At 47.5% G+C, this 13,299-nt stretch overlaps 1 protein-coding gene across 1 annotated transcript in view; it reads right to left on the bottom strand.

Moving 5' to 3' along the window:
• Positions 1-10,374, bottom strand: part of Tbx15 (T-box transcription factor 15) — a 111,094-nt gene extending 100,720 nt beyond the window's left edge. The window contains exon 1 of the mRNA NM_001395075.1: positions 9,614-10,374. Coding sequence (NP_001382004.1) covers positions 9,614-9,818 — 205 coding nt within the window. The 5' untranslated portion in view covers positions 9,819-10,374. The remainder of the gene's footprint in view (positions 1-9,613) is intronic.
• Positions 10,375-13,299: the final 2,925 nt, after the last annotated feature.

The following is a 13,299-nucleotide window of genomic DNA, read 5'->3' as shown; positions in this document are numbered from 1 at the left end:
GGGCCCGGGTTTTGCCTCTGACCCTGGCCTCAAGTTCAGCTGCTATGAATAGAGGTCTTGAATGCTAAGCTGCCTTCTGATCTATCTTGTTGACAAGCCTTTTGCCTGTTACTAAGTCATCCTTTTAGCATTCTCATGTCCTTGCCAGATCAAGGTCTCAGCTTAGCAGGCTAGACATGGAAAATAGTTCCTGGTGCTTTCCATCAGACCCAGGCAGGGATAGAGGGCGAGCGGTTTTCCCCCAATTCAGCTCACCAGTGATACATTACTTTGCTCAATCTTTATTTCGCAGATGCTTGATTTTCCTGATTATTTCTGGGAATTGAACAGAACCTAGTCAAAGGGTAAATCATTTGCATTTCCTTTCAGTTCACTGGTGCCCCAGAGCTCTCGTTGGCCTTTTTCATTTAGGCATCAAACACATAGGACTGAAATCACCGCTCTCTGATTTCTGAACATGTGATATTAATATAATATAATTTCAAGAGCTCCATGAAAGCACCTAATTTTAGCTCTAAAATGTTTTGACCTTAGATTGGTATTACTACAACGTTCCACAAGTGCAGTAAAATTTCCCTCATTCCACCGGTGTAAAAGGGCGGGTCAAGTATTGGCCAAGGTACACTCGGAGAAAGTGTTAATATGTTCAAAACAAAAGCTCACAGGGGCAGTGGAATCTTGTGGCTAAATGGGCTTCATGTTTCATTTGAAACTGACTCTCTCACCTCACAAGCCAGAAATCAGGGCCTCACTAGCTGCTACGAAACAATTTTAAAACTTTCTTTCAACATTAATATGTCTGCTTTTATATCCCTGCTTCAACGTTAATACCAAAGCCAGCCCTAGAATTTTAAGCTTCCTGCTTTAAGTGAGTCCCACCCTCTTCCTACCACAATACAGGGACATAGAATAGAATCTGGAGAGAGGGGGTGGGTGTCTTTGTTGTGAAGCCTTTGAGAAGAATCATAGGCAACATCCTTCCTCTGGTTTCTGAACCTTCTTGTCCTTTTGGATTGGAGCCAGATTACTTACTCTGTGCTTCTAAATTTTAAATTGAACGGTTTTCTTTTCTCCTTCTTCTACTAAATGGTGGATAGATACAGTCTTTCTGCTCTAGGCTGGTAACACCTGTGACAATGACAAGTCAAATGACTGATTAAGCTTCTGGATTGAAAAACATTGAATTCAAGGAATGCTTGCTGCCAGCCATTGACCCAAAATACTTTGCCCCTTCCCATTAAGAAGACCAGTTGTGAGTTTTTGCTTTTGTTGTTGTTTTGTTTTGTTTTGTTTTAGACACACTCTGGAGTTACCTAACTCCAGGCTTAGATCCAGGCCATTCTGGTCTGGCACAGTGGGTGGCCTGAGGCAGGATTTCCCTTTACCCACTAAGACTGAGCTCACCAGAGAGGCCTTCCTGCTGAATTTGGTGATTCTTCTATGAGTCAATCTCAAGTCTACTTTGAAAAGTTGAGTGGGTTCCCTTTTAAGAAAGTCACTGCTTGTCTGTTCAGTCTCCCTGAGAACAGCCAAAGGACAGGATCTGTCCGCAGGGGGCAATGCAGGGTTCTGAAAGGACTCTACCTTAGGCAAGGTAACTAACAACAGTAAGATTCTCTTTCTTTTTAACAGACTGGCTACAATATTTACTGACCCTAGAATTACCCATTTGGAAATGGTTAAGGATTAAAAGTTCTACAGGCCCAGGGATTCTTGCTTTCTAATTGCTAATGTTTGAAGTCAGTTTGATTCCTCGGAAATTTGTTCAGCCTGATGAAAGCAAAACTCAAACTCCCCTCGGGGCTCGAGGTGTAAGATCTTTGGGTTCCGTTGTTTTTCTTTCGTTGTTTGGGGGGACTCTGATTGTTTTGAGGGATGGCTTCTCCTAGGACTTCCCGGGTTAGTCAGGAGATCTTCGCACTCTTCCAGTTTGTAATTAGAGCGACACTGCGCAAGGCCCATCACTCGAGATTCGAAACTCCACAAAACAAAACAAAACAAAACAAAACAAAACAAAACAAAACAAAACAAAACAAGGCTCAGCTGCTCCCTCCTCCCGTACCCCGGGTGCCTGCATCCCCGGCCCCACCGGCCACCATCCGTGCTCCACAGAGCTGAGCCCAAAGTTGTTCAGGGGACACCACGATCTCCACCTTTCTGCCCTTTCTGCGCTGCGGAGGCCTAAGTGACTGGCCCAGTGCGACCGATGCGGTTTCTGAACTCACTTGTGAAGATTATCTGAACTTCCCCAGATATGGATTCACAGGGAAGGATCCAATCTAGTCCCTTCCCTGGTGAAATGTCAGCTGAAATTTCTTGAGAGATTCCGAAAACAGCTATGGTCCCCCCCCCCCCAGCCCCACCCCGCGAAAACAGGGCAGCCGAAGTGAGGCGGGAGGAGCAGAGAGCTAGGATCCTTAGAGATGCTATCCTTATGCTGGGAAAGACAGGGAACATCAGAGAAAGCCGCAGGTATGGGATTTAGGGAATCTGTTCGTCTAGTAAGATGTACACGAAAGTTCCCAGGCTCCCACTAGAGGTTTAAGAATCTCTAATAAAATGAAACTTTACACACCTTGGGATGAGTTTGTCTTTGGGTTTTTGTTTCTTTTTGTTTGTTTTATTGAGACACTTTGTAGCCCTTTAAAGAGCCCGGAACTCTTTAAAGAGCACGCTGGGCTTGAACTCACTCAAGTCCAACTGACTCTGCCTACTGATTACTGGACTAAAAGCGCGACTAAAAGAGCCTCCACACCCGCGTTCATCTCCAGTATCTCCGGGAGTTCGTGTGTTTGTTGATTTTCTTTAGGTCTCATCCTATAAAGCATGCAGCAGTTTTCTGCACGCATCTCATCTAAGCTTTGACAACTATGTGATGGAATAAAAAAGAAAGAAAAGAAATAGAAGGCAATTAGGGGATACATTCCTACATTATTTTATATATACATAAATTAATTTTTCCAATGTGCAATGCTTATCTCAACTCTATAATATAAACTTATTATCCAAATTTCTCCTATTCCACTTACTTCCTGGGGGAGGCATGAAATTATCTCCTAGAATTGAAAGTAACATTCTGTCCATACAAACTAAAAGTGGCATTATCCACAAAATTTAATAACTACTTAAGGGAGAAAACTTGCTATCAGTGTCTAGTGTTGTTTTGAATCACGTTTGTACAATTTCATTTGCTGATATTTCTCTTAGAATTTGTTCAAAATCGTTGGGTGGGTCAAAGGGATAAGTGGAAACACTCGGTATCTAGAAGTTTCAAATCTTAAATTCTGCAGAATATGTACACATAGAAACTCACAAGCTGGGTGACTGTGGCCTTTAGTTCCAGCACTCAGGAAGCAGAGGCAGGCAGATCTCTGAGACTGGGCACAGCCTAGTATACAAAGCAAGTTCTAGGACAGCCAGGGTTACATAAAGAAACTCTATCTTGAAACACACACACACACACACACACACACACACACACACACACACGAAACTCACAAACCTTTGCCTTTCTAATGTTGTGTGTTCCTAATCTGTTAAACTTGCACCCTACACACAAGGCAGTTTGTGGGACTGGGGAGGCAACAACTTCTTCTGGAGATGATTCTGAGGTTTCCCACGGATAGAGTATTTACAGGCACTGTGGTGTTCCGGTGCATAAACGTGTCCTTTTTTTACACCTTTGTAATGGGGAAAGCTGGATTCTAGTCTGTTTGTTCATTTGTTTTAAATTCGGAGTACATGTAGAGATTGCCTGTTTTCACTTCTATTATGAAAAGGTCCTTAGCCGTGTGTACGCAACACCCAGCCTCTAAGCGAAGCCATTAACCCATTAACGGTGCTGAATACATGTCGATTAATCCTCTCCAGTTGTTTAAGTTCCCCACGTCTTCCATTTCACAGCAGGTCCTTCCTACCAAGTCTCATTTTTCCACCCGGACACTTGGAGCAAGGGCCTCACTTAAATTAAGTAATGATTATCCTTCCCCCAAAGAAGTGTAAACAGACCTGATTTATAAATTTGCTAATTGCTGTTCCCAGTGCAGACCCAGGGAGTATCTCAATCACATGCATATAAAATTCCAGGCTTACTAAAAACCAGAAGAGGCAAAGTCAGAATAAACCCCATGCATAGGAGAGGGCAAAGAGATCCCACAGTCAATAGTTACTGTGTTGCCCTATTTGAAAAAAAAAAAGTATTCCAAAAAAATCAAAACTTGAGCCTTAGATGAGCGAGTGGTTTCAATAATGTCTATTCAACTGGTCTGGGGTTTGTGAGTAAGAAAGACCAGCTATACTTCTGGGTTGCTCATCAGCTAGATCTCTGCATTTCCAGGATGGAGAAAGAAAAGTGGCATTCCAATCTACTCTTTAGCCCTGTGGAATTTGCACCGGTCAACCCTCCCTTGCCCCCACCACACACACTTTTTCTACTCTGAGACCACACCACCACACTGAAAGGAATTTACAGGTACATTTTTTTTACAGTAACTATATTTGTCCTGATATAAGAACAGAGTTCTAGTGGGGTCCGTGATTAGAATCTCCAAAGAATTTGTGCCTCATATTAATACTGAGTTTTTTTGGCTAACAGTCTTGCTGTGATGGATCTGGAATAGTCAGCTTTTTAATGAAATAGGGTAGGCTTGAGTAAACAACATTTAGGTCTTCTGATCTGGACTGAATTTGGCTTTCTGCGTTTGTCTAATCTGATAGGTGGGATTAAGGTGACGGGTGCACTTCTATTAGAGTTGTGTCCACATGCCAAAAGAAAAGAGAAAATACTGTACAGAGAAACAGGGAACACACTTTACTGTTCTGTTTTTGTTTCTTTGTTTTTTTGTTTTTGTTTGTTTGTTTTGTTGTTGTTGGATTGACCCTCAGGTTAGGGACTCTAGACCATTCTACACTCACACCACACAGACTAAAAACATTTTGCATTAATAATCATCTTTCATAATTAAAATTTTTACAGCTCTGGGGTTATAGATATGGAGGTGCGGTTAATTTCTGTTTGAATTCCGCTCCAAGAAATTTCATTCTTTCTCCCTGCACAAACATCATCTTACGGTACGAACTCTGGGAATTTCATCTACAAACTCAGTAGAAGTAAAGTGGCTGGAGGAAAACGAAAAAGTTCAAGGACTAAAGTAAGAAATCCGGAAATGGAGAATCCAGGGGAAAAAAACAAATTGAGAATTTCAAGGCCCCAAGGTTGTGAGCAGATTTGCATAGGGAAGCCTTTGTTGGGGGTAGGGGGTGAGTGCCAAAGAGGAATCTGAAATCCCTTGGACTGTAGACTAGAGGTGCAGGGGTGACTCCTCCGAACCCCGAACCTCGGAGAATGTATTGCGCAGACCCGTTTGTCAACCCTGAGCCTGGTGTGAGGAAGCTTGAGGATGAGGTTAACTACCGAGAAGTAAACCACAGGAAGGTCGACTTGGTTGCCCCTCACAGGAAACCCGGGCCATCTAAATTTCCCTCAGTCCCAGACCTCCTAGCAGCGCCTAGCAGTCCACTATTGTTATTTCTGTAAGGTGGGCTGAGTTAGGATTACTCTGCTTTTCAACCGCTGCCTTCTACACCGCTGGGATTTTAAGTAGTCTCCACAACCAATTCCTACTGCCTAGCCGCGGATAAATAGGACCGGTTTTCCAAGCTCCGCGCATCCACAGAAGTCTGCCTTAGACACTGACACACGTTTGAAACGACACCTTGGCCCTCATTTTCTAGTGAAAGGTTGAATTCTTTGGTTAGACCACCCTCTCCAAGCAAAGACAAATTGGATCCTTACCTCCTCCTCCTCCTCCTCCTCCTCTGCTTCTTCTTTCACACAAGATCATTTACCAAGGAGGTGGCCTCTGAGGAAGGCCGTTTTGAAGGCAAACTTCCAAGTCCCACTAAATAATCCCTTCCCTGGTGCCTGGTGCACCCTGGACGTTCTGCTTATGTGTCGGGGTAGTGTACACAGCACAGAGGAATAACAGTTCTATGCGCAGGCCTCTAACCCAGGCAAATCCTCCCGAGCTGCTTAGGGTCCCTGCTTACCCTGGCCATCTGAACCTGGTGCTTAACATTGGTGTTCCTTCCACTGACATCCAACTCATCCCTCTATATCCGTTTCTCAAACGTCAGCGCGTTGTCACTTGCTCCCTTTCACCCCATTTCCCTATTGGGAATGGGGTGGGTATAATGTCAGGATTAAAATCTCAGTTTTGCTCTGAGCGAACAAACAATACACTGGAAGATTAATTAATGTGACCAATTGGTCACAGTAACTCGGCGGTAACTAGAAACGAAGTGCTTTGGGGCCGTTGAGGTTTGTCCCCGTCTCCTTTCACGAGGGTTTGCGCGCGTGGATGCAAACGAAAACGTTAAGCAATTCGCTTAGCCCGAGTGTGCTTGAATGTGCTTGCCTGTACCTGCTCACCCGCGACCGATGCCACCTCCCTACGCCGGTGGAACCCGGGGCTGGCTGAAAGGCCTTCGGCCTGCAGCCTGGAAAGGGGGAAATCCCTTCCCAGAAGGTTTGAATTATTTCGCTCCGCAGGAGACCGGGCCTTGGCCATACTTCGCTGAAGATTCGGGCGGGAAATGTCCAAACCAGAGATGGGGGAAGGAAACCCGGTGGAGCGCCGGATGGGACAGAGCGCAGAGGGCGCCGCCGCGCGCTCGAAATACAGTTTCAAGGCCGCACCCGCAGAAGCTGCTCCGCCAATCCTGGGTGAAAAGTTTCTTCTGTTGGGCTTAACCACCGGCCAGGGCCTCGAGACTCTCTCCCGCTGGTGGCCTCTAAATCCTAGAGACTTCCCCGAAAGACAGAGGGCGCGAGAGCGAGTGCCATTAGGAGACTAGGGTGGCAAGGGTCTGTACGGAAGTCCCGCAGGCCTTGAGATTTGGGAAGCCACAAGGCTTCCGTGAAACTTTTTAAAAGTAGTACTGTGTCCTCTGACCGATGAGTGGCCTCCAGAGTGGAGGTCTTGACCGGTTGATCACCCCCATCCCACCCGGATCCCCCGCTACAGGTTGGTGCCCCAGGCTTCGGATGCTCAGATGCCAACTAAAGCCAGCTTTGTCCAGACCTAGAAAGAAAATCGGGTCTTGAAAGAGCAAAGTGCCAGCTTTTTAGTCTCTTAGTTAAAGCTTGCTTTGCTGTTCAACTTTACAATTCGGGCCCTCGGTTGTTGGATGGTCTTGTTGGTTTCCACTCAGGTAGGGCCGGCCGAAAATAGTTGAACAGGTCAAAGAGAAGATGGAGAGAACTACTACAAATGCGACTACTTTGCCCCAGGCCCCAGGCAGTTTTGGTTTTATTTTGTATTTATTTTCTCCCTTTGCCTAAGACCAACGAACCACATAGCAATTTCTCCCTCCCTAGTAGAAAACAAATCCTGAAACCCATCAGGAGAAAGCCACTGCTCTGAACAGGATAAGTCAGCCATCTAAAAGATTGCCCCATATGTGTCTGTATGTGGGGGTGAGGAAACTACATTAGAGGAGGAAGAAAAGCTACATGACCCCCAATTTCTGCTCACAAATTGTGCAGTTGGGTGCAGAACGGGACACCAGGGTTCGGCCTGTCTCCAACCAAGCTCCCACTCCCCCCTTTTTTCCCTGAAGGATAATTTCTCATTCCAAATCCAGAGCAAAAGAAAGGCTCTAAGTCGTTGCCAGAACTCCAACCTGAGGGTCCCAAGGCCAGCTGGGTTACCTAATGTTCTCAATTTTTAATTCCTTCTTCTGAAACTTCGTACATTAATTAATTTCATTGTTTTCTAGCTCCAGTGTACTCTCCGCCTTTTTAAACAGGTGATCAAATGATGGGACAGAGCGGCTGAACTGTGTGGCTCAGGGTTAGCTCTATATGCCATCACATCTTCATCAGGTCCAGACTGCGGCTCCTAAACAAAATTCTGGAGACTGACTCTCCACATTCAAGTGTCTGGAATATTCTCTTTTTCAGCCCCTCTCTCTTTGCTCCCCTCATGTATGGCTGAGAAAGACAGAGGATGAGAGCTGTGAACTATGTCCACCATTTCATCCCTTTTGAGCTTAAGACACCAGACACACTCCCAGCAACCTCGATTCTCCCCCAGAGAAAAGCACCCTTGACCAGACATCAGTCTTGCTAAGTCGAAGAATTTCTCCCTTCTCCTCTGTCAGGAAAATAAAATAGCAGAAATTCCCAAATCGAAAGTTGCCATGCGGCCTGCAAGACATTCCTGTGACTATAAAGACCTTCACTAAAATTCTGACAACAGGTAAGTTGGGTGAGGGAATGGACTGTGGCAGAAAAGAGAACACACATTAGCTATCGGCTCCTTCCTGAATTGCCCACACAGCAGTCGGAGTGGACCTGCCCTTGCTCCCAAAGAGAGAAAGTCGTGGATAGATGAAATAAATCTCCTTTTAATTTTCTTTTCATCGACTAATAAAAATAATTCCCCAGCACTAAACCCAAATTCCATAACGGGCCCGCAAGAACACAGAGAATTCATGAGACTCTGTCTCTGCAGGTCTCTGGCTAATCGAGTTATTATTAGCCTCGGGAGCGTGGAAACTGAACTGTCACTGCTGAAAGAGAAAATGTAAGCGACAGCTGTCCCTCTTCGGGCTTTGGCTGGCTTTCAGGCCAGGATCCCCAAGCTCCCGGGGCTACTGCTGCTCCCATTCCTGTGTGGGCGGCTGCCCGACTCTCTCCCCCTCCCCCAAGCCGTAGGACCAGGGGTCCTGGATCCTAGCTGGTCCGCCGGGACGACTTCTGCTGGGTTTTAGAAATCTGGGCTGAAAATACTATTTGCTGAAAATACTCTGAAGCCGCTAAAGCAAGTTATGAGTGTTGTGTTTGTGTGCGGGCGTACAAGATTTTGACAACAGCTGTTCCCCCGGGCTGTTTTGCACTGTTGAAATCTTGGCACTTAATACAAAATGTGAAGCTGTTTTTCCCCCTTCTAGGGTCCCGTTAAAATACACACATTGACGTCTGCTTTGAGTTTTAAGTGTTCTGTGCATATTAATTGTGTACAATATGGATAGATCCAAGAAAATTAGTTGAAACCTGCACCCACCCAAATACAGAGATGTGGGCAAGGATCAAGGACCTGGGTCTCAGGATACAGTGTCTACTATGTCTCCAGTGAGGTAGAAATAGTTATAGTGTACCATCTAAAGTTTAATCGGGAGAGAAACTAAAAGAGCAAACCAGAACTTTTCCCATGGCTGCCTTATGGGCTTCGCAGCGCTCGAAAACTCTCAGAAGCAAGTCTCAGTTCCACTGGGCTCTTTCTCCAGTGTCTTTGACTGAGCTCTTCCGAACCCAGGGACCCTCAGCCCTTCAGAGTGAGCGCCTCACAGTGCTGCTTGGTCTCTGCCACAAGAGAAGGGGATGGACGCAAGTAGGCCTTGAAATTGGCGATTAAAATGCAAGGCTCGGGCCAGGCCCCCAAATTGGTTCCGGCGAATTTAGGGAGGCTCAAGGCATTTAAGCCAAGAAAAAGGAACCCACGTCGGAGTGAAGCTAGGAGTCAGCAGGCAGGGCCTCCCTCCACTCGCGGGGATACCGGTTGGTGTTCCTTCTCCACCCGCCTCCCGTCGTCCGTTCCGACACACTCACCCGGGTGGGGCTCCAGGCCGTGTGTCGCCGGGTCGTCTGTGTCTCCGAGTGGGCCTGTGGGACTCAGCGCCTCCATGGACAGGTCCAACCCCTTCTCCTCCCAGTCTCGCAGTTTCCGCTTTTTATTTGAGCCGATCAAGGCTTCAACGGAGAAGGCATGTGCTCGGGAGCTCAGGGCGACTGCAGATCTTCTCCTTTCACTCATTTTAGCCGCCCGCGCCCGGCTCTCCTCTCGCCCGCGCTACTGAGCTGGCAGCCCCGGGGCCGCACGCTCGGAGCGCCCGCCGACCCGGCCCTGGAGAGGCGGCGGCGCCGCGGCCGAAGCTGGGGCGGCGGCTCCGCGGGTGATCTGCTCCCTCCCTCCGTGTCCTCCCCCGCCCTCGACCGCCGGATCAGACCGGTGCCCCCAGCTGCCCCAGCCTCTAGGAACGAGCGCGGGGAACGCTGCCCGCCCGCTGCATGAGCGCTGAGTCCAGCTCCCCACCCACCCGGGCAGGCGCTCACAAACTCTGCGGACTGAACTTCATCTTTCCCTTTTTTTTTCTTTTCTTTTCTTTCTTTCTTTTCTTTTTTTTTAAAATTCACTCCCTCTCTCTCTCTCTCCTCCCTCTTCCCTTTTCTCCTCCCTCTCCCCCTTTTCCTCTCGGTCTTCCCGTTCGTCCCTGATCCAAACTTCTGGGAAACTTTTCCCCCCTGAATTCCTCCCTTCCCGAGGAACAGGGGGTAGGCAGTGAGCTCCTGTCCGAGGGGTGAGGGAGAAGGGAGGGGGAGCAGAAAAAGGCAGAGGGGAGGAAAGCCAGCCCCTAACCAATGGCAAGAAAGGAACAAGAGAAAGCCCAAGAGCTCGGGCCAATGGGGAGAAGGGAGAGACTGAGGCTCGGGCCAAGGCTGTGTGCTGGCCAACCCCAGGACGCTTCCCTGCCAACTTTAACCCCTGGATTCCCGGCGCCCGACTTGTGTCTCTGGAGGAGGAGGGCAGTCCGGACAGCTCAAAGTCAAAATCTGATCTTTGCCGTTATAAATTCTACAAGTCCAAATACATATCCGTACATTTTCCTTCCAAACTCTCAGGATCTAATAGACCTGGCTCCCCTTACTCAATTCAGATGCAGGTCTGGAAAGTTGGTGCTGTGACAAAATGCTAACCTGCCCCCCCTCCTCAAAAAAAAAAAAAAAAGCAGAAGATATTTCTGATCCTGTCACCCATGCCCCCAGAAGTTTTGCGATCTGCCCAAATTTCTCTACACGGGTTTCTACTCTGTTCTACTCTGTTCCAGATCAATGGTTTTCTAAGCAGGTCTGGTTAAGGCAAAAAAACGAAACAAACAAAAATCTCTTGCTGCCATCCAGTCTTATAACTGAACATTTCAAGACGTCACTCTCCTTGTTCGTTCTACCTGGTGGAGGGAGGAGACAGACCCGCTGAGAGACCAGCATGGGCCGCTTAGCTTGCCGCGGCTTCTGCAAGCTTACCCTGCTAGACTGGACCCCTGCACCACACAAATAGTAACTTTTATTTCGCAGCACTCTCTGAGCTGCGCTTCGCCTATTCCGGGCTCTTATTCCAAAGAAGCCACAGCGGGTGCCCCGAAAAAGCCAGCTAAGACTTCTGGTAGCAAGGAAGGAACTTTCAATATTCCTTCAAATCCCCTCACCCCTCTCATCTCTTACTAATTATCTCCTTTTGCTGCCGCCCCGCTTAAAGTTTTCAGTACAGTTCGTTCACCACAGATAACCTAGAAACTTAAAAACCAACGTTCCCCACCGTTTTCACTTCCATCAGCCCACTGGGTTATTTACCCTGATTATGAATGGAAGAAGGCCTCAGAGTTCAGACTTATATGGAGACCAGAGGGAGGGGGAGAGAGGGAGGAGAAGGGAGGAAAGGAGAGGCGAGAAGAGGAGAGGGGAGGGGAGGGGAGGAGAGGGGAGGGCAGGGAAGGGGAGGGGAGAGGAGAGGAGAGGAGAGGAGAGGAGAGAAGAGAAGAGAAGAGGTCTCATATTTCAGCACAGAGGCCTAAAAGCCTCATTTCCCCATTCCAAAGTCCCTGGTCAAATATTTCCCTCCGGAGGCTCTAAAGCTAGAAAAGGGGGAAAACTTAGCACCAATCGAGAGGCCCAGCAATAAGTCTAGCCAGGCACTAAGCAAGGTCTGAGCACGGAAGTTTAGATGAAGGAGTATAGAGCCTCTGAGTAGCTACAAAGACCATTGGTGAGGTAAGAAGAGTAGGAAGCTTGCACCACTTCTGAAAGGATACATTTCCTTGCCTGACCCAAGGACCAAAGAAATTGAGTTCCTGCCACTATCATTGAGAGCCCTCTGCTGCTGGAAGCAACAGTCATTCACTGAATGTCCACTGGCCTTTTGAGAAGTAGGATTGACGTTCACTTTTTAATTTCCCTCAAATCATGCTCCAGCCTGGACAAGAGCATGCCGGTGGCACAGCAAATATAAAAAGCCCTTCCTCTCGATGGGTGTGTTGCCCTCAGTCCTGGGTTCCAGGGCATCCTGGGGTCTTCTATGAATTGAAAGTCCCCAGGCAGCAAGAATATGAATTTACCATGTCTGGAAAGCCAGGGGCATCTGTGGTTGTTCCTGCAGATCCTGGGAACACGTGAGGGTCAAAGGGCCCTCACCAACCAGCATTTCGTACAGGGACTGTGGCCGGAAGTGAAGGATACTGAGTTCCTACAAAACTATTGGAGACAAGACAAATTTGGAGCCCTACAAATCACTTCCCCGTAGCTCTGGGCTTCTGGTCTCATAGGGATTCTCAGAACCCTATGACAAGGAGCCAGCAGCACACCAGGATGACTAAGAAAGCTATGGGTCACCTTCTAGACTTTTCCAATTCTTTCCTCCATCCCATTATGTTTTTGAAAGTCTCTTTGTTTCTATTCTCTGGAAGGCCTGATTTGGACTGAAAAATGGATATACCATATAGGGCAGATACCCTCTGTGAGCCCACATTAGTCCTACCCTGTCCCTCCCACTACCTTGGGCCAAAAAGAGGCCTGGGACTGGTGATCTGGCTCAGCCTTCAGGGTGCTCGCTGCCATCAGGCCCAAGACTTGTGTTTGGTCCCTGAATCCACAGGACAGAGTACCAATTTCTGCAAAGTTCTCTGGTCTCCACATGTATGCCATGGCATGTGTATAGATGAGAAAAAGTGTGCATGAGTACTTCTTACACACACACACACACACAGATGTAAGGGAGAGAACCCACATAAATATAATTTAAAACATTTAAAGAGCTCTTTTAATCATACAGCAACCCAAGCACAGGTCCAGCAGCATGAGCCCAGCCATGGGGCTGATCACAGACAAAATGCCCCAAAGAGCAAGAAGCAGCAACGGTGCCTTCAGGGTGAGCATCTACAGCCACCTCCAGAGCTTATGTCCAGCAGAGCCCTCTACTCTGAAGTCACTGTATGTCTTCTTCAAGTTGCACCCACCCTGTCCCATTTTCACACGTACTCTAGAGTCCCAAATTAAGCCACAAAAACCAACCCTGTGAAAGTGAAGACAAGACAAGCAGATTTGGAACCAATGAGAAAATGGAAGTTTCCCCCAAGTGTGAGGGGCTATAACTGTACCCCCCCATAGGAATTAATCTAACCCACCCCTCCAGGGGTGTGCACTTCTTAGTGTATAAATTTTTGTCGGTGGGGGAGGTGTGAGGG

Source organism: Rattus norvegicus, chromosome 2 (genome assembly GCF_036323735.1).
Source record: "Rattus norvegicus strain BN/NHsdMcwi chromosome 2, GRCr8, whole genome shotgun sequence".
Lineage (NCBI taxonomy): Eukaryota > Metazoa > Chordata > Mammalia > Rodentia > Muridae > Rattus > Rattus norvegicus.
This window is presented reverse-complemented; position numbering and strand designations above follow the sequence as displayed.